The 27,500-nt window shown below is 37.9% G+C and overlaps 4 protein-coding genes across 4 annotated transcripts in view; 2 read left to right on the forward strand and 2 right to left on the reverse strand.

The window, feature by feature from the left end:
• Positions 1–87, reverse strand: part of flvcr1 (FLVCR choline and heme transporter 1) — a 10,820-nt gene extending 10,733 nt beyond the window's left edge. The window contains exon 1 of the mRNA XM_062437761.1: positions 31–87. Within this exon, the coding sequence (XP_062293745.1) occupies positions 31–87 (57 nt within the window). The remainder of the gene's footprint in view (positions 1–30) is intronic.
• Positions 88–4,415: 4,328 nt separating this feature from the next.
• tatdn3 (TatD DNase domain containing 3) lies at positions 4,416–13,435 on the reverse strand. Its single transcript, XM_062437280.1, has 10 exons — positions 13,310–13,435; positions 12,682–12,714; positions 11,809–11,882; positions 11,068–11,152; positions 9,571–9,633; positions 6,781–6,890; positions 6,362–6,417; positions 6,155–6,267; positions 4,741–4,821; positions 4,416–4,649 (listed from the first exon to the last, which is right to left on the reverse strand). The coding sequence occupies exons 1-10, from the start codon at positions 13,364–13,366 to the stop codon at positions 4,500–4,502; spliced, it is 822 nt and encodes a 273-aa protein (XP_062293264.1). The 5' UTR covers positions 13,367–13,435; the 3' UTR covers positions 4,416–4,499.
• A 119-nt stretch (positions 13,436–13,554) lies between these two features.
• nsl1 (NSL1 component of MIS12 kinetochore complex) lies at positions 13,555–19,597 on the forward strand. Its single transcript, XM_062437762.1, has 6 exons — positions 13,555–13,716; positions 14,766–14,838; positions 14,959–15,092; positions 16,862–16,916; positions 18,111–18,178; positions 18,991–19,597. Exons 1-6 carry the CDS (start codon positions 13,555–13,557, stop codon positions 19,225–19,227), a joined length of 729 nt encoding a protein of 242 aa, XP_062293746.1. The 3' UTR covers positions 19,228–19,597.
• A 1,028-nt stretch (positions 19,598–20,625) lies between these two features.
• Positions 20,626–23,553, forward strand: batf3 (basic leucine zipper transcription factor, ATF-like 3). The gene is made up of 5 exons (XM_062437763.1): positions 20,626–20,632; positions 21,206–21,270; positions 21,591–21,695; positions 22,551–22,595; positions 23,416–23,553. The coding sequence occupies exons 1-5, from the start codon at positions 20,626–20,628 to the stop codon at positions 23,551–23,553; spliced, it is 360 nt and encodes a 119-aa protein (XP_062293747.1).
• Positions 23,554–27,500: the final 3,947 nt, after the last annotated feature.

A 27,500-nucleotide genomic window follows, 5' to 3' on the forward strand; every position in this document is an offset into this window, starting at 1 on the left:
CTGCAGATGATCGGGACTCTTCCTGCTTACCGTGATGTCGTCAGGTGAGCCGGTACGATGCTCCTGCACGAGCTCACCGGCGACCATGATGCACGTTTTTGTCCTCTTTTTTTATTATTGTGCAGACAGCTAGAAGCGAGGCAGGGAAGCGGCAGAGTGGCTTCCTCATTTGGTTAAGTGTGAGCTACAATGTTGCACTGTACACAACATAAACTCTTCCTCTTTCTCTTGTTATTATACTCTACTCATCATTAAACCACTCCTGTGTTCCTCTCTCTCCTGCATCCAGCCTTGTGTGCCTGTCTCTCTCTCGCTCTCTCTTTTCTGGATGACACTCCGGAGTCTCTCTTGTCTTTTGTTCAAGCCTGCGCTGTCACACGGCCTTCCGATGCCCACGAACCAATAGTAGAGCAGCAAGAGCTTGTAGTAGACTATTTTGAACCACAGTGTGAATGGTAAGCTGTGACCACGTGGAAGCTGTAAAATGCAACAACCTGCAATGTTAAATATTTATTAGTGTACCCCCAATTAAGACATTAACCCTAATTATTCAGTTTAATCACTAATAACATGCAAACTATTTATATTTATTCATATTATTCAGTTTATATCAGGATAAAAACTGAAACACTCCAACACACCAAATGTGCATCTAGCAGGCTTATTAAGCCACATTTTTATGTATTTATTTATTTATTTTTTTATTATTTTGCACTAAAAGAAATGCATTTTTAAAAAAAGAATAAAAGCAGAAAAAGTATTAGTATCTTTAGTAATATTTCAGTATTATTAGGGCTGGGACTAATGATTATGTCCATTATTGATTTGATCGGTTGGTCCATAAAATGGTGATTTTTTTTCAAAAACAAACAGGAAATAAAGGAAACAAGCATTTTCTGGCTTAAAAAAAAAACCTATTATAAACAATATGTGCAGATTAATATAACTGAATAATCAACTAAATGCTTCAGCTTTAACATTGTTAAATGTGGGCTAATTAATGTCTGAAACAGTATTCATGGGTTTAATTTCACTCTAAGATCCTCACACTCTGAATGTGATTGTTCTTCTGGAAAAGATTTAAAATCATTATCAAATAAGTAATAAAAGAAATGATGAATATGAACTTGTGAACTCCCCCCAACCCCCCGTCAGGTCCCTTTAACGTCGCCCCTTCCTTCCTTTACTCTAACCAGCCGGCCCATATGCTGCGGTCATTATCTGCTCTAATCCTAATCATCCTCTGACCCACTGGGACGCCGCTGCAGGTTAAAGCTGCAGGTAGGAGTCTGATCCCATGACACCGATACGTCACTATATGTGTAAAAAAACAAGAAGTGTGGTCTCTGTGAAGTTAACCACAGCAGCTTTTGACATGGAGGAGGTGTTTACCATGACCTAACATAACCTCAACACCACAACATCTTTTAACCGATACCAATCTGTCTGTATTTTATCTACAGGTGAAAAGTAGCATTGCATCACATTACGTTTCCTTTCTGCCATTTTCTCAGAAGTCTGATGCAGAAGTGTGAAGTTCTTGCATCACATAGGTTTCCACAGTCAAGTGACACAGGTCAGCTACATATGTCAGGGCTGTTTAATGGCACAGGCATCATGCAAAAGTGCTGAAAGGTGACGCAAGGGTGTTCACAAGACACACGAGAAACCTGGTTATTCAGTTCCCTGTTTACGTAATCATAACAGCACCTACAGTTTTTTTAAAATCTGAACATCTCAGACATTTATTTCTGCACCGACTGAGTCCCCTCAACAAATGAGAACGAGCTCAGTTTGGTTTCTTAACTCTACTGGGTCATATGTAACTTGAGTTAATTAAGCACCTGCAGACATGGCAGAGGATGATCAGAAACCTGAATAAAGGTATTCCAGGTACATGCCACAGTATCCTTGTTCCCAGCAGAATTGCCTACTCATGTACTAGAGTACTTTCATAGGCAGGATAAAGGCTTATTCGGGTTTCTGAGACCAGAATGTGCAACACATGACCATAACCAGGATACTCATGGTTATGTGAATGCACTCAGTGATCTGGCACTTCTACATGTTTTTGCTGGATTTCAGCAAAACCTTAAAATTTCAGTACACTGTCTAATTTTACTGTGTTCCTCAACATCCTTCACTTACCATCAAACTCACCGCTGATGTTTTGAAACTCAGCACTGCTTTCAAAAGAGTTTTGTAATCTGAACAGTGAGATTTCCAGAGTGAAATTTTACTACTGCAATGAAGGCAAGTTTGCTATTTTATCTTATATTCTGTAGAGGATTTTGCCATGAAAGCTGAATAAAAAAAAATCATCAGAAAAGTCCAAAGACATCACCCAGTTTATGACCAGTCCTTTTCTGCTGAAGCTGCACATTAGGGTTTTTTTTAGGATTAACATGAAGAAACAAGAATATTTCCAATACTTATATGATATCTTGGATCACCTGAAGTCTTTCTGTTGTCTGCTGGACTGGCTGAGGAGGATCAAATGACCCTCTGACAACCTGATGACTGGATTTGGAGGAAGATGTGACGGAGAAGTGAGCTCCCACTCTGTCACTGTTTTTAGGCATCAAAAGGAAAAAAGGCATTGAACCTCAGTGTGAGATGAATCTGGATATTTCTGTTGTAATGAAGGAGTATCAGGAGATATCTTGTGTTAAAGAACCAACCAATATACTCTTTCTGATAACTATACTCCAATAATGTACATGCAGATTATACGATACTACAGAGACTATTAGAAGTGCTTTGGGTAGCTTTTGAAATGTGGAGTCCAACATTAAAAACGCAGTTCAAAAGCAGCATCTGTAACATTATTCCCTGTCGAACATTAGATGAGATTCTTGAGGGTGTCCAAGGCAGATGTCCCTTTGAAACAATCACATCTTATCCATATCATATCTTTTTCATCTCAGAAGTCTGTCTCTTTATCTGATAACTGTTGTAATATGTGAATTGTAGGCTTGTTATTAAAGTGTCAGTGGAGCATTAATTACAAATGAAAGAGAAAACTCTAGAAATGTGTTTTATCTGCTCCTCACAGAGTGACTCATCTTCTTTCACTAAAGATCTTTGGCAAGTACACACGCTTCTTCAGGTTTCCCGTTGCCATAGAAACACTAACATCACTAACTAACATCACTAACATAGTTTAACAATGGCCGGATCCGAGCAGCGTGCTGTGCTGGAGCTGAACCTGCGGAGGGAGACGTGGTGTCAGGTGGAGGTGAAACCCCAGCAGGCCTGGGAGAGAACAGAGAGGAGACACTACCAGAGTCACCTGCGGACCAGCCCGGTCCTCCTCACTGCTCTGACCGCCGGACCGCAGCGCAGGGCGGCCAGCACAGAGGGGCCTCCTCCTGCAAAGCTCCCCGAGAGAAAGCACTTTGAAGAAAGCTGTAAGTAAGATATGAGTGTGTGTGTTTGTGGTACTGAGACAAGTCTTTGGTAATTATCTCTACAAAATGCCAATAAAGGTTTTTATATCATTCGGTAAAACTCAAAACTGTTGATAAGCGACAAAGTTTTGAGGGCCTAATGGGAAATTGTGTTATAATGCAATATACTCTACAATACTCTAACAGGTGTTTATCCAAATTTGTGGTATTTTCAACTCTTCTTACTCATGATAGCCTATTTTTTTGTAACTTTTATAGTTGCTATAGTATAAAAACTTAACTATAGTGCAAGTTTATGTAATACACATTGAGGCTTTATGGTCTTTTGCATTTTCCACCTGGATTGACTGATTGTGGTCCTAAAAACATTCAAACACCACAGCGTCTGGTACCATGTATATGAAGGGGGGGGTCAGAAGTCAGTTTTCTAGGGTGGATTGATATTTAAATTGAGTTGTATTGTGGATGGATTATAATCAGGTTCTTGGCTTGGAAAATAATCTTAAAGCACCAGTGTGTATGATTTAGTGCCATCTAGTGGTGAAGTTGTAGATTGCAACCAACTGACCTTTTGTTACCCATCGATAATATAACACCTCTGGCCTTTTTCATTGTCTGTCATGCCTCTCTTTTTGTCTCTCTTCCAGATAAATCACACCTGGTGTAAACGGCCGCAGCCAGACGAAGCCCAACACAAACATCCGACTCAAACCACAGAACTCTTTAAAGTATTTTATTTCACTCACTCATTTTACTTTCAAAAGTTCAGAGTCTGTGTTACAATGGATGATCTTTGCCTCATGGATTTTTTTGCGAGGGTCTCCGACTGGTCAAACGTAGATTAAAGTTGGTCCAACATTTTGCTCCAGAGTCAAATATCTTTATAAATACTGGATAGATTAAGATGAAATTTGGCACAGGCACACTAAATTCAACTTGCGACCAAATTCCTGTCGGTCTCAGTTATAAAAAATGTAACGTAAAGATCGTATTGAGCTAAAAAACAGAGCCGAACCTGATTCACTTACATCAATCTTCTCCACTCAAGTGTCCTTTCCTTCCTCTGGCGCCCCCCTCTGGACAAACCTGTCACATCGCTTTATGTGTGTGTGTTTTAGCTCCGGGGAAAAGTCTGAATGCATTTTGCGCCGTGACAAGCTGAACAGTTTGTGGCGAAAGGCCTTTGACGTCAGCGATGCGTTGGCAGCACAGAACGATGTTACTTGGCTCGTTCCTCACCTGGAAGACACAAAGAGACACGAGGAGGTGAAAAAAACAGGCTGCAGGTGTGTTTACAACACGTCGTGTTTCCCAAAATGATAAAACTTACATGCTTGTCGAGCCCCAGAGCGGGCGAGTCGGTCTCAAGACAGATGTGTTCCAGCGGGATCTGCTTGATCAGTTTATCTCTCTGTCATAAAGAATACAAATAAAATGAACTGTCACACTGTTAGTCTCATTACGATGGACTTTAGGTCAATAAAGCCACGATAGCAAAGGTAAAAATGGTGAATCGACTGTACTTATAAAGTGTTTTTCTAGTGTTTTAACCACTCAGAGCGCTTTTACACAACAAGTCACATTCACCCATTCACTCACACATTAATACATCCATCAGGATCAGTTTGGGGTTAATGTAAAGGCAAGATAGCCTTAGGACACTTCCACATGTAGAACAGAGGAGCCAGGAACTGAACCGCCGATCTTCTGATTAGATCTACCTCCTGAGCCACAACCGCTCCCAGGTTCAGATTCAGCAGATTCAGATATGAAACCCCTGCTCTTACTTTCCACATTTATTACATTACACTGCGTTTATAGGAGCATTTTGACCTTTACTTGCCTCATTTTTACGCTTTTACCCCTGCTATATGCAACAAATGTGAATTATATAACTTATTTTACCTTAAAACAATAAACCAGTATAACTCATTAGTTTTATTATACTTCTATTACTAATGTTATTACTAGTATAAGTAATACTCCTCTCAATACAGGTAGAACAACTTACACTATTATTAAAACTATAATATTACCATGGTTATAACTACCCTACTATTACTGTCTAGTGACTGTTGCCATTCACAACATTCATTCACCTGTTTTTTACTACATACAGTGTAATTTCCTGCTTCACGTATCACATACCATTGAGAACATACCGCTCTTTATCTGTATACTTTATATGACAGCTCTCTGCTTACATGACAGTTACGTTTTATGGATTCATTTTTTTAAAAAGCAGACAAACACGTTTCTGTCATGTACAGCAGATGATTTATGAGCTCAAAGACTTTCATGTTAGTCATTAAGCTTGAACATATACAGTATCACCTGAGGGCTTAACCTAAGTAGATAATACGACTGTTTCAGAGTTCATTTAACCATTAAAGATAAAGCTTAGTGCTGACGATGATATAAGGCTTTTTCTATGTTTGCAGAGCGTAAAAAGAGACCATCTGTACTTCGCTTTTAATTAAAATAATCCCAAAAAAGTCAAAGTTTCAGTAACACTTGTAGTATAGAACAACTTTATTAATAGACCAGCGTGTTTGAGTTTGTTGCCTTCATCAGAGTCATAAAACACATTACAAACAGTATTTAAAAAGCAGAAAATATACAACAAAATAACCAATAATATGTAGCCAAAGTAGGTGAAGTTGTGCCAGAAACCTCCAGTTTGTTTCTTACAGCATTAAAATAATCCCACCCATGAATGTGGAAGTGTAAATTCACCCCCTTACCTGTTGGTTCCTGCAGACAGCGGGTGGAAAAGAGAAGAAGTAACCCGCCTTCACTCCTTCCAGAGCCACTGACGGCTTCCCCGCAAAGTTATGGAGAAGAGCTCGACTGATGCCTGAAAGAAAAGCACAAAGTCTTAACCTTCAAATGTTTATTTTAAAGCGATTTAGATGTTATATAATACGATATATAGAGCAAAAATAACCCACCTTGTTCTCTCATGGTTGCTATGGTTACTTTAGCAGCTGATCGTGAGTGGACGTTCCTGCACAGACATACATACATCTGTGATTTGATTGATTTCTTTATTATTAATTCTGTGATTTCTTTCCACACAATGCTGCAAACTGGAGCTCAGTAACTCATTCATGCAGCATGCAAATCAGTTTGCCGACAGATGGAAGAACATTAATCTTATCAGAAGCTTTTATGCAAATCAGATGCAAATAATGTCGAGGTACCAACATGCAAAAATATGCTTTGTGTAATGATGCATAAAAAGAACACAGCAATAAATGATTTGATCAGTTACATAATCACTGCATCCTTTGTTATATGGCCACTCAGGTCTCTGCAGCTTTCACATCAAGGGTTAAAAGCTTTATTTTAGTGATTGTATCGTGCTCACACAGGTAGATCCAGCTCCTTGGCGACGTTGAGCTGTTTAATGAACACGCTCATCTGGTCGTGTCTGTCCTGCTCGGTGGGAGCGCACCACGGAGTGAAGTCTAACCCGATCTGGAAACAAGAATAATAGATTTTAACACATCGTATGAGTCATTAACATGCTGTCAAAGCCTGATGGGAGATGCAGTTGTTTGTTTTATCTTTTACAAGTTGTTGAAATGTCATTGAGCAGTAAAGTAGAGATCTGTTTCTTTTAGAGGATGGAGAAACACTTCAGGAAGATGTTTTAGCTTTTTAGGAAGCATTATGAAACAAACTCTGGACAAAGGCTGGGTAAGAAAAGGGGCTGAACTTTGGTTGTCTACACCAGGAAAAAACCCACTTCCTACATGCTTGTGCTTCATCCAACAGTTTACAGCTACGTTATTATATTATGTTCTCTTCTATCTGGTTCATCACTCTACATAAAATCAAGTTTTTGTCTCATTTACCCAGAAACATTACTGCTTCTGTTCCAACTGGATTATCAAAAATCCATTTTGCTTCTACTGTTTATACCAGAACTGATTTTTGAAGTATTTTTGGAACAAACTAAAGTTAATTTTTAAGACTTCAAGCCAAATCTAAGGTCATGTTTCACATTCTTTAAGGCAAATCTGAGTCAGTCTTCTTGTGCAAACTGTGAGTCAACTGGGAGTGGCACAGAATTTGAACTATTTCCTTTAAATTGTGTATTTTTTAGAAAATTATGAACTATAAAGAAGGCTTTTGCATTCAAGCCTCAAGTAGAGTCAAGTCTAATAGCAGTGAAGTCTAACTCAAGTTCCCAAGTTCAAAGTTCAAATCTAATCTGAACATTTATAATAATCATAATATAAAAATAAACTTTATTCATAGAGCACTTTTCAAAATCCAAATTACAAAGTGCTTCATGAGGCAGCAAAAATACACAAATCATGAAAATAATTGTGTTATAAAAGAGAATAAAATAAAAACAATTCAATGTAGGAAAAAGGTGAGAATACACAAACCATATTTCAAAAGGAGATAAAAGCCATTCAAGGAAAATTAAAACTCAAAAAAAATCATGAAAAGCTAAAGGAGGGACTTAAAAGAGAGACCACTTATTCTCTTATATATTCTCTGACTGCAAACCCTCTGCCCCCTTTAGTCCTTTAGACCTCCCCCGGACCTCTACTGGCTCTAAAAGGTCGGAGATATAGCCGGGAGAGAAGCTGTGTAGAGCCTTAAAGGTAATCAGTAGGATTGTAAAAGTGAAGGAGGATCAAATGATTGTAGTTGTGGATGTGTGATCGCTGCTTCTGCCTTGTTACTGTGTGTCTTGTTATCATCAGGAGGCCCAGTACTCTTCTTCTGCCTTGGCTTATATCCAAATAAGGGAGAAGCTCTGAGTGTTTGCAGACCATAGTAAGGTGCCAAGAAATCATTTATGACTTAAAGCTCTGACTTTAGGGATGCACGACTGGTGTAAGATGCGTTTATATGCAAATATGTGTTCATTTAGTCATTTTCTATTAAGTAAAATAATATAAACTGATATGTTGATTTATTTGTTCCCTTAGAAACTGTTAGGGGCTCAAGCATGGACCTTGACATCACAGTAAAAGCAACACTATCATCTTGTTTCTCTCCTTGAGACGGTGAAGGCAGCTGTGTTTTGCAGCTGTGTTTTGGGGAATGCAGGAGTCACTTTGATAACAGTGGTGCTGCATTGCTGTGTCTCACTCCCTAAAGCCACAGATGGGTAACTGTGTTTCCTTGTTTGTAGAGTAACGAACCAATAGGCTGATTCCATTACTGTAGATGCATTGACTGTGACCATATATGGGCATAGAGTATCCGTGGTACTATCAGTGAAGGAGGATCCATGGAGGACAGTTTCCTCAAAGTTATGGTGGCATCATGCATCATACGGGTATATTGATAATACTTTGATTGTCCTTAGCCAAGCTTCAATAACACATCCTTAACCATTGAAAACAAACTCTCCATAACAGAAACTATAATAGTTTAAGTTCGATCTTTGCTTGTTGAGATGAGCTGATGTCCTTGCTGTGTTTATGCTGTCTCCTTACTGTACAATAATAATTGTTTCATCTTCAACGCAGCAGTGTTTTGTGTATTATTTCATATTTTTGTTTAGTGTTTTCAGACATTCTCCACGACAGGATCTTAAAATCCTCTCTATAGCATACTGGGAGCCAGCAGTAATGTGATCACTTCTCTTTGTTCTGGTTAAAAGCCCGGCAGCTGAGTTCTGTACAATCTTGAGTCGATCAATATAGACAAGTAAAAAGCTTGCTGCAGTATAATCTTGCATTTGGGAAGTAGTTATGGACTCATAGAAGCTGGATTTCCCTGCACTTCCAATCTGATCTGTTAAAATCAGAGTTAAGGAAAACAGAAGGAGTCTGGGAGCGTTGACTTAGCTCCGTGACGCCTGAAATCTGCTCTGACAAACACCCGCATTCCTCACCTAACAGGATCTAGAAGACTGTAGACGGCAGGAGGATGAAGAGGATGAAGTGTGTGTGTGTGTGTGTGACTGAGTGAGTGTGTGAGACAGATTGTGACTGAATGCGTTCATTAACTCTTTTTTTTTTTTTCCTAACAAGGAAGATTAGGAGGTGAGTCGAAAGGTTTTAACAAGTTTAATCTGATTTGCTTTACAAGAAGTCACATAAAGGTTAAACTCTGTGTGTGTGTGTGTGTGTGTGTGTGTGTGTGTGTGTGTGTGTGTGTGTGTGTGTGTGTGTGTGTGTAGTAGCACCTCTCCAATAGCGACGAGGCGTTCTCTGTGTTTATAGAACATCGGCAGTGCAGCGTCCAGGTCCTGCAGAAACGAAACCTTTCCTTAGTTTATTTAGAGCAGCGGTTATCGATGGAGGATCATTTATTTTCCTTCTTTAAGTAACACAAGGAGAGTGTGTGACTGTTTTGGTCACTTGTGTCATAAACATCATATGGGGACTTAAAGCATCAACGTTGGTTCTTATGATTTAATCCCATACAGCAGCGACTTTAACTATTCACACATGACTGGTTGTTATGCAGGAAGTGAATAAATACAACTAAGAGGTAAAGTGTGTCATATCTATAGAGGAAGAGCTCAGAGTCCGTCTTTATTTTGCATGTTTAAAAAAAATAGGTTAACGCTGTCTTTAATAGGTCCAATTGCAGCTCAAACACTGGTTTAACTTGTTTTGTTAAGTTAAGATAAGTTAAGTGTAGTTAAAGTTAAATTTAGCTTAGTTTAATTTAAGTCTAGTTTAAGTTACATTAAGTTAAATAAAGTTTAGTTTAGTCTAGTTTAGTGTAGTACACTGTATGTTAAGGTTAGTTTAGTCTAATCTAGTCTAGTCTGGTTTAGTCTAGTCTAGTTTAAATTAAGCTTATCTTATTTTAATTTTGGTCTGGATTAAGTTCAGTTAAATATAGTTTATTAGTCTAGTTTAAGTTAAGTTTAGTGTAGTTAAAGTCAAATGTGGTCCAGTCTAGTGTAGTTTAAAATAGTCTAGTTTAAGTTAAGTTAAGTTTGTTTAGATGAAGAATCAGAATATTTTTTGCATTGTTTTCGTAATTCTTTTACCTTTTATTAAAATCTGGTGAACAACATTTTCTTGTAGCAGGAAACACAATCTGAGTGATTTTTGATGTGTGGAAATATTAAACTGCATTGGTATAAAATGAAAGCAATGAGCTGAGAACTAAATGTATTTTATCGTCCTGAAGTCCACACACTCTTCAGGACTTTGAGAGCCAGAGAGAAGTTAATGTAACAGCTGCTATTCATCTTTAGTTAAATGTATAAACACTAACATTAATCCTGCTTCAGCTGATTCACTGCAACACATTAACATGCTGTTTAAAATAGTTGAAATCGTTCCTCCAGGCATTATTCAATTGAGAAGATAAAACATGAAACCCTGAAGAGGATCAAAACTGTCATGAAGTTACTTTAATAAGGAAAAGACAGAAGCCTCCTAACATCCCATTGCAGCATCTTGTTTCAAAGCATCAAATCTCAGAGTTTGGGCAGTGTTATGCTGTTATATAATAAGTAAGCAATAAAAACTGTGGCTTCATAGAAGAAATAAACACACTTTCATTCCCTTCAGAGGCTTCAGAGAAACACACTGACTCCTGTTTTCCTCCACCTGGACTCCCGCTGAGCAGACTGGATACAGTTACTCTCCTCCTTTGTCTCAGTATCAATAAAGTAAAAATAATCAAAAGGCTTGAAAGCAGCTCAGAGGTTTTCTAGTACCTGAAGCTTCACGCTGCGCTGCTCGGACCCCCCGCCGGCCTGCAGCGGATGGACGCCCAAACACGGAGCCACCAGATCTGGATAACTGTGAGAGAAGAATTCAACAAAAACGCCCTGAATAATAAACACAATGCCGTCCAGCTGAGAGCAGCTGCTGCACGGGACAATGTGTGCATCCTTATTCTTTACTGTGTGACGCACTTACACAGTTTCTGCACCTACTAATCCAGTTTATAATCAGAATCTTCTCTTTTGTGAGACTATATAGTTTTTACTTTACACATGTGTTGTTGTACTATGATTAGCATCTAAAATAAAAGTGAATATCTGCAGTTATTAGTTACTTAGACAAGTTTAAAAAAAGGATTTTATGCATAATATCTGAATAGCTTTTTGGGAATTTACATTAAACACATATTGTATAGATGGAAATTTGCATTTATTTTTATTTATTCATTCATTCCATCATTTCTGTGCCAGTAGAAGTTGTTTATTAGGTCAGTTTTCTTATTAACTTTGCTTATTTACAACTATTCCTTATTTACTAGAGCACTTCAGTGTTATTAAATGCTTTAACATGCACATCTGTGTAATCTTCCCTCTTGATTTTATTCATTGTAGCATTATATAAACATCTTTCTATGTTTCTTGGTTTCCTGCCAGAAGAGCACACCATGCAACATACCTTCATGTGATATACATCGTGTGTGTTTGATTATATCACACTGAGAACATACAGACCGTTCCTGCAGCTGCAGAACTCTGTCAAACTCTCCGACCTCTTCTGTAACTGCAACCAGCGTCTTCACCCCAACCTAAAGACGCACACGTACATGCACACGCACACAGTCAGGCTTCTTCTCTTTCCCTTCAGAAACCATTAAAGTCAGATTTTATTGTTCATTGTTCAAAGTTTAATATCCAAGGAGGGTTAAATTAAGGTGCAGCCGGACTTGGTTTCACATTCTTGATGATATTTCGACTCAGACGCTGACCTGGACAATCTTCACTAGGGCTGGGTACCGGTACCAAAATAAATCAATACCAAGTAGCATTGAAATATCCGCCATCAAACAATACCCCCAATCGATCCTTTTTGCACTCACATATGGATTTATAAGTGTGTGTTTGATGTATGCTGTGAGCCACATGCTGATTTTGAGCATTCTTTTTTTAATAAATATTAATAATTTGAAGACTTTCAAAGTGCATTTGTGTAAAAATCAAATCATTTAGATGTGGAGGAGCGGTGGCATTTTATGCAATTCCACATGATGGGTCTCGAATGAAGTACTCGGTTGGTATCAGTATCACTTTAAGTGTACTTGGATTGGTGCTGGGTTTCGTAACTTTTAAAATGATACCCAGGCCTAATCTTCACAGACTGTTTAATATCAATAAACTGTCATGATATCTTTATGTGCAGTTTATAAAAATAATTAACATATAACTGTGATGATTTCTGGGCTGAGCAATGAGGTTTACAGCCTATAAAAATATGAGTCTAAAGTTTAGTTTCCTGCAACAGTGTCCATTTAACATGCATTTGAAAAGCAGCAGGTTATTAATCACAATAAACTAAAACTACAAAATCGTATATTTGTAATAACTGACCTGTCTGGACCTCTGAATCACATCCTCCAGATCCTACAAAGACACACAAAAAAGGTTATTACTTTTTAGTCACATAAATCTAAAGTTTATTATGTTGGTTTGTTTGCATGATGAAATAAAAAGGACAATAAATAGGCCTAAATGACAGGAAACAAGAGAAGCTGCAGCTAACTACTATAACGACATCCAATAATGGTTAAAATTGGATGTATATTCAGTTTTTATAAGCTGACATGAATGTTTGTTGTGTTAATGCATTTAAAATATAAATGTAAATAGTCTAAAACCAATATAGTGAGAGACAAAACACGCATAACAGCCTCATTAAACATATCCCAAAAATAATCAGATAAGAGCAAAAACAAAGCCTAAAAACTGCTTATGTTGTTGTGCTTGTTTATTTGTTTGCATGATGAATACATAGGCCTAAATGACAGGAAACACGAGAAGCTGCAGCTAACTACCATAATAACGGGATTAAAATTAGATGTATATTCAGTTTTTATAAGCTGACACGTCTAAATGCATTTTACATATATGTAAATAGTCTAAAACTGATATAGTGAAAGTCAAAACACTCATAATAATAATGCACGTTCACAGCCTCATTAAACCTTTAACATCCTACCTCTTCAAACTCACAGGCTGAAACATGACAGTGACAGTCTACGAAGCCATAATCCATCGAAAATCCCCCCAAAATATCAGATATAAGAGCAAAAACAAAGCTGACACACTGCTTATGTTGTTTGTTGTTGTGCATGCAGGAACTCTTGTACTAAGTGTTGTTTCGGGGGGGAAAGCTAAGCAGTCGCACCCGGATATTACCGAGTACTTCCTGGTCAAAACAAATATAAACAATTGGCGGTAAAGATGGAGGTTGTGGAAAGTGGAGCAAATGAAGAATATAGAGTGCAAGTTACGTCTAAAAAGAAAGTAACGGAGCAGCTGGAGAAGTACAAAGAGGTTTTAAAGACAGCTTTAAAAGGACAGACGGAGGAAGTGAAGCAGGCTTTGCTGTCGGAGCTGCTGGCGGTGAGTCCCAGTCTGCAGCTTTATGGCCATAAATGTACAAAAATATATAATAACACTGTATTAAAACACCGCCGAGGAAAGTTAGTATGTGCATTTATTCAAGTGCTGCAGCTGAGTGTGAAGAATAAGCAAACTACACGATGTTTTTGTTTTCCTAAGATGGCAAAGGCATAACTCGCCCATCTCTTCCTTTTATACTGGTTTACTTTTGTTTTCCTAGGATGGCGAAGTCATAACTCGACCGTCTCTTCCTTTCAACTGGTTTACTTTTGTTTTCCTAGGATGGCGAAGTCATAACTCGACCGTCTCTTCCTTTTCGACTGGTTTACTTTTGTTTTCCTAGGATGGCAAAGTCATAACTCGACCGTCTCTTCCTTTCAACTGGTTTACTTTTGTTTTCCTAGGATGGCAAAGTCATAACTACCGTGTCTAGACTGGTTTACCTTTTTGTTATCTTAGGAAGGCAAAGTCATAACTCGACCGTCTCTTCCTTTTATACTGGTTTACTTTTGTTTTCCTAGGATGGCGAAGTCATAACTCTACCGTGTCTAGACTGGTTTACCTTTTTGTTTTCCTAGGATGGCAAAGTCATAACTCACCGTCTCTTCCTTTTATACTGGTTTACTTTTGTTTTCCTAGGATGGCAAAGTCATAACTCACCGTCTCTTCCTTTCAACTGGTTTACTTTTGTTTTCCTAGGATGGCGAAGTCATAACTCGACCGTCTCTTCCTTTCAACTGGTTTACCTTTTGTTTTCCTAGGATGGCGAAGTCATAACTCACCGTCTCTTCCTTTCAACTGGTTTTCCTAGGATGGCGATATCATAACTCGACCGTCTCTAGACTGGTTTACCTTTTTGTTATCCTAGGATGGCAAAGTCATAACTCGATCCTGATTAGTCCCACAATGGGGAAATTTGCATTATTACAGCCGCAAGTGGACAGTAAAAATAGAAGAGCATCAATAAGAAAGAATAATAAATAAGTACACAAGCAATAAAGAGACAATAATAGTAATAAAATAGTAATATTGTGTTTATATCTCTGCAGAACTTTGAGGCGGCCGTCCAGGACAACGTGTTGGTGAACGGACTGCCCTGGGAAGAGGCGCCTGATGTTGAAGGTGGTACAAAAAAACTACAATGCCTGTTGAATCAGGAAGCTGCTGTCCACATTTAAAGCTTCATTTACCAAACTCCAGTTTCTGTCTCTCTCCCCCCTTCTCCGTCTTCACCTCTAACAGCAGAGGACGAAGCCGACGATCTGGAGAGCCAGCTGGATGACAACATCGTGGAGGCCACCAGGAGGCGCAGGGCGTACCCCAAAAAGATCCTGCGTCACGCCGTCCACTCGCTCAAAGCTGATCGCAAACTCATGGTGGGTATCACAGCAAGGGCGTCTTTATATAACAGGTCTAATTAAAGTGTAATAACAAGGAGCTCCCTTATAGCCCAGCATGCGTCTTTCTCTCCACTTATTTCCTGTCAACTGTTGAGCCACCAACTGTTCAATAAAGGCAAAAGAAAGCCCAATAATCTATAATAATAATAAAAAAGTGCAGTAATATGTGAGGCCAACAAGCTCTGACACACAGTAGATCTCATATCACAGTTTGAGATCTGGTTCGATGCATTTATCGACAACCAAAAAGCTCGTAATCCTGTGATATGTTGTTTTTTTAAAGGCAATAACAGAAACATAAGAACACATTTAAAGTTGTATTATTACTCGTTGTCACACTTATCATTCCATCACATCAGCCTCCTGACATAATTAAGATAATAACAATCTGCCACATCAAATGAGAGAATGGTGATTAAGATGCGTCATAAATAAAGAACATTTCTCTCACTTTGCACAACGTTTAGGGTATAAACATAACTATAAGTATGTATATAGAGCTATAGCTGCAGCCTAATCATGTATATATTAGGAGAAATTGAGAACAAAACAGAGCATGAAAACTAAATCACTACAGCTACCTTAACGATGAATTAAGGAGAGCCGTAGCAGCGTCACTCCTTTACCTCATAACTACCAACACCGTCATTATCTGACTCAACTGGTTATTTACTGCTTAAACTTAAGACTTGTTCTTAATCTAATGGCACACTGTGAAGAAGATGAACACTCCCTACTTTGCAGGTTAATTAGAGAATAAAGAGTGATGTATAAAACTCGCCAGCAGAGGGCGCCTTTCTCTTTCTCTCTATCACAGGCTTATAAATAACTGATGGTATCAAGTTAACCCTCCTGTTGTCTTCAGGTCAAGGAAGGAAGGAAGGAAGGAAGGAAAGAAAGAAAGAAAGAAAGAAAGAAAGAAGGAAGGAAAGGAGTAAGGCGGGAGGGAGGGAGGAAAGGAGGATGGAAGGAAAGGAGGGAGGGAGGAAGGAAGGAAGGAAATAAGGAAGGAAAGAAGGAGGGAAAGGAGTAAGAAGGAAGGAAAGGAGTAAGGAGGGATGGAGGAAGGAAGGATAGGAGTAAGGAGGGATGGAAGGAAGTGAGGAAAGAAGTATGGAAGGAGGAGGGAGGAAAGAAAGAGGGAAGGAGGGGAAGAACGAATGATAAATTAAAGAAAGAGAGAGGAAGGAAGGAAAGAAGGAACAGTCAAAAGAGATGGGGTCAATTTGACCTGGGAGGACGACACGAGGGTTAAAACATATTATGAGTTATCTTTAAATATTGAGTCGTTTCCAATAAATCCTAAAAACATTATTTCTGCCCTTGTTTCAATTTTAATATGATTATTATTACAGTTTAAATCTGCAGTTGAACTCTTATTTATCCATCTTTAACATATAAATATATGCACAATACACAAATAAAACTACTGAAAACAGTCTTTTTAAAAGGCGAGGCAGCTTTATGTATATAGTGCATTTAATACCTTAGGGGCAACTCAATGTGTTTACATAAAAACAAACATTTAACAGTAAGAATTGAAAACATAAAAACATACAATTTGAAAAAAAACAATACAGCTTTTTGTTTTTTGGGAGGTTTTGTCAATTCAACAAGTCACAAAAACATTAAAAACATACAATTTAAAAACAAGAAAAAATAGAATAGTATTATTTATTTATTATTAATAATAATAATAATAGATGAAGTGTATATCTCACTGTGCTGCTCTGTGTGTGTTTCAGGGACTTTACGAGAACACGGCCAAACCTCAAGAGGCGTTCAAAGACCCCGAACAAGGTAGTAACACACATTCACACATACACAGAAACACTCATAACATGTCAATGATTGTTTTTAATGTCCTGAAAAGTATGTTTGAAGTATAACATGTGTAAAGTTTATCAGAGAGCAATTAAATATTAATTAAAATAGCTGCCAAATCTTTAAGAGATGGTTTTGAATATTTCTCTCTCTGGTTTGAGGCGATGTTTGAAATGTTTTAGAGGTGAAACGATTTGTCAATTTAATCAATTATTCAATTAAAATGAATGCTGCACTATTTAAATCATCAATTCATCATTTTCCAGACAAGGAGACTTAATATTATCTCATTCCAGCTTCTCAATCGTCATATTTTATTGGTATTTGATAATAAATGGAGCTTTTAAGAAATGTCAAATTATCACACATTTTTAATTTTATAGACGATATAATTAATTTATAATAATCAAGACAATCTACAGATGAATCCGCAGTGACAGTAATCGATATCTGCTCTTGTTAAGTGTTGTAAAGTCTCTCTCCACACACACACACACACACACACACACGTTCATTGCACAGCAGACGTTTTTCTTTCTGATAATCAGGAAGAACTACTTCTCCTTAAGATGGACATTTGAAACTTTCACCGTCCGTGAAGCGAAATACCAAAATGCATCAGTGCTTTCACAGTGCTCTGTTCACCTTGTCGAGTTGTATTTCCTTTTCTTCGGGTCAAATGAAGCGTTTCCTCGTTTGTTGTCATGTCTGAGAGTCTTTAGTTTAAGGCTGCAACTTAACTTACAACTTTGTTTATGATCCATGAAGCTTCTGATGAATCGTTCGGTCCATAAAATCTCTAAAAGTTCTTAAAAAATAGCATCACAGGTTATCTGGAGCCCAAGCTGATGTCATTAAATGTCTTATTTCATCTGAATAACCGTTCAAAACCCACAAATACTCTTTTTATTATAATGTCAGACAAGAAAAACACATCATTTATTTATTTATTTTATTAAAAAACAATAAATGATGAAGCAATTATACAAATAGCTGCAGATTTGTTGTCATTTAACTAAAGAAAAACATGTTATTCTTCTGTTAAATCATCGTTAAGTCACATTTTACACATTTCTATACTCAAAATTAACAATTCAGAGCAAACTGTAGTTAAATATTAACAAATAAGCAACAGTTTAATGATGCTGTTGTGTGTTTTTTTTAAATCAGAGAGCATCATGAACGACTTGTCAGCAGCAGCTCCAGGGGTGGTCAAACAGGCCATTCAAGCTATAAAGGTAACACACACACACACACACACACACACACACACACACACACACACACATAGACACACATACACACACATACACATACACACACACATAGACACACATACACACACGCACACAAACACGCGCACACACACACACACACACACACACACACACACATACACATACACACACACATAGACACACATACACACACGCACACAAACACGCGCACACACGCACACACGCACACACACAGACACACACATACACAAACACGCACAGACACACCACTCAGACACACACACACACACACACACACACACACACACACACACACCACTCAGACACACAGACACACACACACACACACACACACACACCACTCAGACACACACACACACACACACACACACACACACACACACCACTCAGACACACACACACACACACACACATATACACACACATACACACACATAAACACACACACACACCCCCCCACACACACACCACTCAGACACATACACACACACACACACACACACCCCCAGACACATACACACACACACACACACACATCACTCAGACACACACCACTCAGACACACATACATACACACACAAACACGCACACATAAACACACACACACACACACACACACACACACACACACACACACCACTCAGACACACACACACACACACACACACACACACCACTCAGACACACACACACACACACACACATATATAAACCATTGTCACATTCATCTATAATTGTGTGTTTTTTTGGTTTTTAATGTTTTATCCCTCATTTCTTCGTCTCCTCTGCAGTCAATCAACTCTCTGCAGAAACAGGCTGAAGGCCTTTGTGAGATCCTCGACATGAAACCCAGCCTCGCCTCTCTGGAGATCCAAAGAGAAGTGTTCGGCTGCGGCGGCGACGGCGGCCAATCAGACGCTCCGCTGCCCCCTGCGAAGAGAGCTAATGTGGACAAGCAGCCAATCAAAAGAGCCGTAGAGGAAGAGGCGGCTAAAGACGGCTACGTCAACAAACCAAGCCTCCCCTAAAGGAGCGGGCGAGCCGGACTAAGACGGACTAACTCTTTAGTTTCCAGCTCTTTTTGTACACAGTAAATATTTGTAAATATAACATGACTCTTTAAATTTCCCCAACATTTTATTTCAAAGCTTCTGACATTAAAACCCTGCAGGTGTTAACTCAGAAATAAGGTATCATTGTATTTAAATGAGGCCTATTGACCATCATTTATACAAATATGTGTAAAACCAGTGTTGATAAGTTCGTTAAAAAGGTTTAACACAGAATTGGGAGATAATTGAAACCTTATACCTGATATATAAACAGTAAATACGACATTACAGCTTTCTTCTTTACCTTATAACTCCTATATTATAATCCAAACAACAGGGCTCGTTCCTTTTGAATAAAATGTTATTAAAATTTGAGTTTATGCACAAACAAAGAAATCACTTCAAACTGTCATTTTATCAGTTTTTGTCACTTTAAATACAAAGTCTTTGCATTTTGTTTGTAATATAAAGATTTTCCAGCCTGTATTTTATGTCTTGTCCTTTTATTAAAAACATATTAATCCTTATATGTGTCTATTGTTGGGAAGAGCACCACAGATACTGATGCTGGCTGATACGGTTCCAGTTCATCAGAAGGGTTTTGGACTGGTTTGAGGTCAGAGGTCAGGGGTCAGGGCTCAGTGATGACCAGTCCACTTCAACCAAACCTAACTGGGAAAAATCATTTGTTTATGTTCAGTGTTATTAAAACAGGAGAGGATCTTTCTCAAAGCTCATCAGTTATCTTTAAATCCTCTTTAAGCTTTAATATTTCCCTTCATCAGAACTAACAGGCCTGTTGGAGACATGTTAAAGGTTCTTATGTTAAATAAAACATTTGTATTGATCTGTGTGTTTAGGTTTGATTTTGAATTATGTTTTCACTCATTAGATTCTGATGTCTTAAGTAGAATATAGATGATGTGATTAGCTGGTGCTGATTATCTGACTATAAGCCTATAAGTAGGTTTTTGGGTTTATTGGCAGGTTAGAGGACGGAGAGCTCACATCTATACATATCTAACTCTTATTTTGAATATTATCATCTTGTAAAGTATATTATTTAATAAAAACTATCATTTCAGTTATTGAAAATCATCTACATCTCTGTGTGTCTATGTGTGCGTGTGTGTGTATCCACTACATAATAACCTATACATAATAATTATCATATCATGACTTTTCTATAATAAAACAGGCCTTAAGAAAGATGAGATCAATCGTCCCAAAATATACAAGATTTTTGCAGACAGCGCTGTCAGTTTGGGGTTTCCATGGTAACAAATACTGATAAAACGTGTCCTTAAAATCTGAATCACGTTGCAAGTCAATTATCTCAAGTTTAACGTCCACAGGAAGATCTGAAGACTAAGAATGTCGAGTAAGTTTTATACAATTTTGCATGCTTTGCAAAGTTATCCAGTGGACCGGAGTGGACCCTTCGGCGGACCGGTTCTGGCCCACGGGCCGTATGTTTGACACACCCCTGGTTTAAAATAACTTCGAACAGATTAGACATCACAAGGCCCAAACTTTAAAGTACATAAAAGTGTTTGGAGATAACATTTATAACCTGCACCTGTTGTTAAAACATGAATACTGATGTAAATACTAACAGACAGCATGCACATATTCTCTCATGCTATCTTTATACTGTGTTTGATTTTTTTTAAAGCAGTCCTTAAATGCTCTGGTCAGCCGTGGCCCCTTGTGTCATATGACTTATGTGAACTGTCCTCGCTGCTGCTTCTAAAAACAGCAACGAAATTGAAAAGTGAAAAGGAAGCTGAAGTGAAACTGCCGCCTGCTCTGTGTGCCTGCTGTGTTTTCACTACACACTGGACTCCATGCTGCCCAGCCGACACCAGCGTCAGCGTGCATGCAGGACATCCTCCTGGTTATTCGGGTTTTATTTTTTAATGCATGCAACACTTTTAACTCTCTGTGATGTCAGACTGTGATTCTTCCTGCAGCTCTCAGCAGAATATCAAGAAAGACTTCCTCTGTGAGGGATGTGAGGTAAGAAACATCACACCATGTTGGGTTTCTTTTTAGTTATTTCAGCAGGAGAGGGAAACGCTGCTGCCTCCTGTCACACAGGGGGAGGTCAAAGGTCAAAGTCATGGTGGGAGAATATGAACTATCTTCTGGTTAAATCTCAATGTTTTAAATGCTGCTGTGAAGGTTTTTATCAGTAAATTAAAATTAAGTCAAAGAATGTCGTTGTAGTGAAGTTTAAACTTGACATTTAAACGTCTGTCTGTGTGTGTGTGTGTGTGTGTGTGTGTGTGTGTGTGTGTGTGTGTGTGTGTGTGTGTGTGTGTGTGTGTGTGTGTCAGGGTTCAGAGGATGAAGGCAGGAAGCTGAAGAGGAGACAGAAGAACAGAGTCGCAGCCCAGAAGAGCCGAAAGAGACAAACGCAGAGAGCCGACGTGCTGCATGAGGTGTGTGTGTGTGTGTGTGTGTGTGTGTGTGTGTGTGTGTGTGTGTGTGTGTGTGTGTGTGTGTGTGTGTGTGTGTGTGTGTGTGTGTGTGTGTGTGTGTGTGTGTGTGTGTGTGTAGAATTGTGTGTATTTATGATGACACCACTTTGTGTCCTCACTTCTTCAAGGGACTGTTTGGTTGTAGGGTTAATGTTACAGTTATGCATGTACACATTGTATTTATTTTTATTTTTATTTTTATTTTTATTTTTATTTTTATTTTTATTTTTATTTTTATTTTTATTTTTATTTTTATTTTTATTTTTATTTATTTATATTTATTTTTATTTATTTTTATTTATTTTCATTTAAATGTATTTATTTTTTTAAATTATTATTGTTTTTATTTTAATTTTTTTAAATTTGTGTATTTAATTATTTATGTATTTAATTATTAGTTTTGTATTTATTAAATTAAGACAGTTATTAAAATCCTTGCTAACTCCTCATCTCGGCAATTTCTCTCATTCATTTATTTATTTACTTATTTATTAATATATTTATTGGAGGATTGACATGTTGACCTAGCAGACATTAATAATAATAATAATACCAGACAGACAATAGATATAACATAAGACTTATCCCAAACCTGCTCTCATTTAGTCAGGTAATAAAAAGTTTCATCACTGGAGTCACATATAAATAAATCAGGTAGTTTGAGTTCAACCAAATTAATCAAAACTCAAAGTGATCAAATGTTTCCCTCAAACAAATATTGTGATTGTTTCTTGTTGTTTTTTTAAAATCATTAAATCTGTCTTTATTCCTTCTCTCCTTTTCTTTCCCTCTTTTCCTCCTGGTCTTGTCTTGCAGGCGTGTGAGCTGTTGGAGCAGAGGAACAGGAAGCTGAAGAGAGAGGTACTCACTATAAATATATATCTTTGTAAAAAAGCTGCAACAGGTAACATCCTGTCCTGTTTACTATGTATAGTTTAAATGTAGTGGATTGTTTAGTTCTCAACTATAATGATATCTTTGCCTCTTAGTAATTTGGTACCTCTCATCTCTTCTCCTCTCCTCTCCTCCCCTCTCCTCTCCTCTCCCCTCCTCTCCTCTCCTCCCCTCCTCTCCTCTCCCCTCCTCTCCTCTCTTCCCCTCCTCTCCTCTCCTCTCCTCCCCTCCTCTCCTCTCCCCTCCTCTCCTCTCTTCCCCTCCTCTCCTCTCCTCTCTTCCCCTCCTCTCCTCTCCTCTCCTCTCCTCTCCCCTCCTCTCTTCCCCTCCTCTCCTCTCCTCTCTTCCCCTCCTCTCCTCTCCTCTCTTCCCCTCCTCTCCTCTCCTCTCCTCTCCTCTCTCCTCCTCCCCTCTCTTCCCCTACTCTCCTCTCCTCTCCTCTCCTCTCCTCTCCTCTCCTCTCCTCTCCCCTCTCCTCTCCTCTCTCCTCTCCCCTACTCTCCTCTCCTCTCCTCTCCTCTCTTCTCCTCTCCTCTCCTCTCATCCCCTCCCTTCTCCTCTCATCTTATCTTATCTTATCTTAATATGTTAGTGTATGGCTGTATGAATAAGTCTTCCTCTGTCTCTTACAGGTCAGATTTATTCATGTAGCATCCAGTTTAAGATGCAGAAATACATTAAAACAACACAAAGAACAAGGAATCATTTACAGTAGAATAAAGTCCATTTTAAAATAGACAGATCATTGTATGTGCAGCTCAGTAACAGAGTGAATCTCCTCCTGCAGGTTGATTCCCTCTCAGAGGAGCAGCGTCTGCTCTCCGAAGCTCTCAGAGTCCACGAGCCCTTCTGTCCCATCATGCATTGCTCCTTCGCCTCCTCCTCCAACCTGCAGCCTGACACCATGGCAGCTCGCTCTGTCTGAGGTTTTGGTAGCTCTTCTTCTTCTTCTTCTTCTTCTTCTTCTTCTTCTTCTTCTTCTTCTTCTTCTTCTTCTCACCAAAACTTCTCAGTCTTAAAACGACCTGTTGTGTAATGCATCAGTGAACCTCTAGATGGCGCCACTCACCATCATCAGATATAAAGTGGTGCTGCTGAACTCTGCTGACCTCAGAGAAGAGAGTCCTCTGCTGGTTAAACCATGTCCATAATATATATATATATATATATATATATATATATATATATATATATATATACAGTTATTTTACACACTCATACAGATGTTTTTAACTCGGCTTTCAACATACAGGTGATTAAAAGTTCAAACTGCTGAATGTAATTCTTGGTTTGTGGAGTAAAATCATCTAATAACTCATTTAATCCTTTTTCTTTTGTAATATAAAAGCATAGCATAAATAATAACACACATTACATGACTTAACTGTTTTTATTTAATGTGTTTTTTTCTATTTTTTGGAGAAAGATTAGTGAAAATGTGTATTTGATTTCACAATGTGTTCAAATAAACCCGATTAAACATTTTTTATATAAAGCAATGCAAAGTGTTATTAATCCCATATCAGTGTGTGATACTGTGAAATGTATTTGTGCAGCATATTTTAACAACAAAGCAATTCAAAGTGCTTTACATAAAACATTAAAATGCATCAAGACAGAATATAAAAGCAACACACGGCACAATAAAAAGACATTTAAACATGATTAAAAGTGTTAAATTGGAAATTAAATTAAGCTAAAATTGAGTGTTTGAGATGACCAATTGAAAGAAAAAATTAATAATATACCTTTTTTGTTGTTAGATAGAAAATTTGAACTTGATTTGTTATATTTTTTCTTGAGGAAACAGAATCACCACAGCTGGATTAAATAATTACTCAGTTACATTTGATTCATACGCTGCCAAAAGTCACAACAGACGTTAATCTCTTTGGGCTCTTTCCACACAGAGCAGGTATGGACTCTTTATTTCAACACCTGGCAACAGCAACAAGGAAAAACTCGCCTTTAACGAGAAGAGAGGAGCAGAACTGGACTTTAAGTGGGCGGCCATCTGCCTAGACATGTTGGGTAGAGAGAGAGAAAGAAAGAAAGAAAGAAAGGGAGGAGAGAGAGAAAGAGAGAGAGAGAAGCACCATAACAACAACGATAACCATAACAACAACAATAATAATAATAATAATAGTAATAGAAATATGACTAATAATGATAATAATAGAAGGTGTGGATGTCGAGCAGGACCATCAGGTGTCACTTTTTAAGGCGTTTTTTATAAAGAGTTTATAAACCGTAACGTTTGTATGTTTATAAATGTTTATAGCAAGAAATAAAAGGGTTAATACACTTAAATTAGTTAGATTTTGTTTAGTTTTCTTCATCAAACTTCTGATTAATGTTGGATGTGTGAACGCTTTTTTGTGCTTTGAACTTTGTTTTTGGTTTAAAGTGATTTTCTTTACTTTCACTCTATAAATATTAAAGCTTTCTTAAAATCATCCTCAAGATCAACGTTTGGGTCACCAGGCTCCACCTGTTGGCCTATAAACCAATTAACTCTGCTCCCTTTATTAGTGTTGTCCTCGGGTCAGTTTTGACCTGGGAGGAAAAGAGACGTTAACTCAAAAATTGGATATACTTTCATTTATTTGAGGCCATAATATCCAAAAATATGTGTATAACTTGTGGTAATAAGTTGGAATAAAGTTGGCTAAAGAGTGATCATTTATACCTTATGCTTTATAAACAATCAAACCAAACTGGGTTGATTTTGACTCGGGAGGACAACAGGAGGAATAACCCTTTACCTTATTTTTTCCCATTGAAAATTCTCTTAAATTACTTTAAAGTTAGAAAAATCATCTCCACAGTCAATCCTCTTGTTTTAACTCTTTGTATGTCACACCAAGAAAGTTGCAGAAAGGATTGATTGCCGGTATAATTTGGCGGGAGATGTTTAAATACGACTTGGTATCAATTTATTTCGGTCGATAGCATAAAAGATACTGATTACTGACACAGAGCTTTACTGTTTACTGTGAAATGCGGGGGGGGGGGGGGGGTTCCTGGCAGTAACGGACCTTATCAGCACTGTGTGAACTTGTCTGATAAGAGTTTGAATGTAACAGACGTCAATTTATATGTAAAAGTTCTGCACTGTAGATTTAACCCTTTGTAGGTCACACCAAGAAAGAGCTATTTTCCTTCCTCTTTGAGGCCATGACAACAGAAAACATGGATTTTTTTTCTCATTGAGCCTAAATGTGATGTTTTACGGACCTCATTTGTTCAAAACTTGAGTAAGAGACTCATTGTGTTCGTGTACAAGATGAAAAAAATGAAACTCAACTTCAAAAATGTCTCCAGCAGGATCTCTGATGTCAGCAGTGATTTGTGTTATTCTTCCTTTATACACTAAAGCACAACCTGTATCTATAGCAACCATAGAACAACCTGTATCTATAGCAACCATAGAACAACCTGTATCTATAGCAACAATAGAACAACCTGTATCTATAGCAACCATAGAACAACCTGTATCTATAGCAACCACAGAACAACCTGTATCTATAGCAACCATAGAACATCCTGTATCTATAGCAACCATAGAACAATCTGATGGTCTGTCTGTGCATTATATACCTCATACAAGTGGTAAAGATTGCCCAAAAAAAGTTAAATGGGTTCAATAGATTTTGTTTTTGACCCATTGAGCAGACCTACAAAGGGTTAATACTAACTTTTAGCGTCTTTCTTTTCTCTTTATACACATTTGCATCAAATTAAGCCTGAAATATTCAACATCTACAGTATCTGGAAGCTCTTTGATTATTTGAGATAAGGATAGTGGATTTGGACAAACATACATTTATAAACATGAACCCACACTTCAGAGTTTAACCCTCCTCCAGTTGTTGTTTTAACTGCTCTTATATTAACACACATACTGTACACACACACACACACACACACACACACACATAAACATGAATCATCACCATATTGTGTTTGAGGCTTTAGACTATAGTGGTTAACATGAGTAACATGGTGCAGATCCTCTCTTACAGGAAAAATCACCTTATTAGTCAACTTCCCTTTGGTGAAATGAGAGGAAGCTTTATACATGATGGAGGTCTGTGAGAAGATGTGTTGTTTAGTCTGGAAGGTGAAGTCATACGGAGGGCTTAGGTGTGTGTGTGTTTGTGTGTGTGTGTGTGTGTGTGTGTGTGGGGGGGGGGGTGGTGTTTTCCATCTAATGTAACATAATATGATGTTTCCCATTCATTTCTTATGGTGTTGTGACTCAATATTGGATTAAATGAATTCAAATGGCAGGTTTGGAGGAAGTTATGATTCCTTGAAGCAAAAGGATGAAAAATCAAAATATTTATGATTTATTAAAGTTGTAAATCGTTCATCATGTTTGTTCTGAGCGCTGGAGGAAGGTTAATGTGTTAATGACTCAGTAACGTTTATAAACAGTTTTTATTGTTCTTCAGTCTTATTCATTTAGACAAGTTTATCACACACACATAAAGTAACACACGCGCACACACAAAGTTACACACGCACACACACACACACACACACACACACACACACACACACACACACACACACACACACACAAGTTACACAAACAAACAAAGTTACACACACATTTAGACAAAGTTACACACACATTTAGACAAAGTTACACACACACACACACACAAGGTTACACACACACACACACACACACACAAATGTACACACACACATAAAGTAACACACACACATAAAGTAACACACACTCTCACACACACACACATAAAGTAACACACACACACACACACACACACACAAATGTACACACACACATAAAGTAACACACACACACATAAAGTAATACACACTCACACACACACACACACA

Source organism: Scomber scombrus, chromosome 17, assembly GCF_963691925.1.
Source record: "Scomber scombrus chromosome 17, fScoSco1.1, whole genome shotgun sequence".
Taxonomy (NCBI): domain Eukaryota; kingdom Metazoa; phylum Chordata; class Actinopteri; order Scombriformes; family Scombridae; genus Scomber; species Scomber scombrus.

Coding starts and splice junctions, on each gene's coding strand:
- tatdn3 (XM_062437280.1), bottom strand. CDS start 13,366: ATGGATTATGGCTTCGTAGACTGTCACTGTCATGTTTCAGCCTGTGAG. Junction 6,268..6,361: donor AGCAACCATGAGAGAACAAG/GTGGGTTATTTT, acceptor CTTTTCTTTCAG/GCATCAGTCGAGCTCTTCTC. Junction 4,822..6,154: donor CTGTCTGCAGGAACCAACAG/GTAAGGGGGTGA, acceptor TCTTTATGACAG/AGAGATAAACTGATCAAGCA.
- nsl1 (XM_062437762.1), top strand. CDS start 13,555: ATGGAGGTTGTGGAAAGTGGAGCAAATGAAGAATATAGAGTGCAAGTT. Junction 15,093..16,861: donor AAGCTGATCGCAAACTCATG/GTGGGTATCACA, acceptor TGTGTGTTTCAG/GGACTTTACGAGAACACGGC. Junction 18,179..18,990: donor AGGCCATTCAAGCTATAAAG/GTAACACACACA, acceptor TCTCCTCTGCAG/TCAATCAACTCTCTGCAGAA.
- batf3 (XM_062437763.1), top strand. Junction 21,271..21,590: donor TCCTCTGTGAGGGATGTGAG/GTAAGAAACATC, acceptor TGTGTGTGTCAG/GGTTCAGAGGATGAAGGCAG. Junction 22,596..23,415: donor ACAGGAAGCTGAAGAGAGAG/GTACTCACTATA, acceptor CTCCTCCTGCAG/GTTGATTCCCTCTCAGAGGA.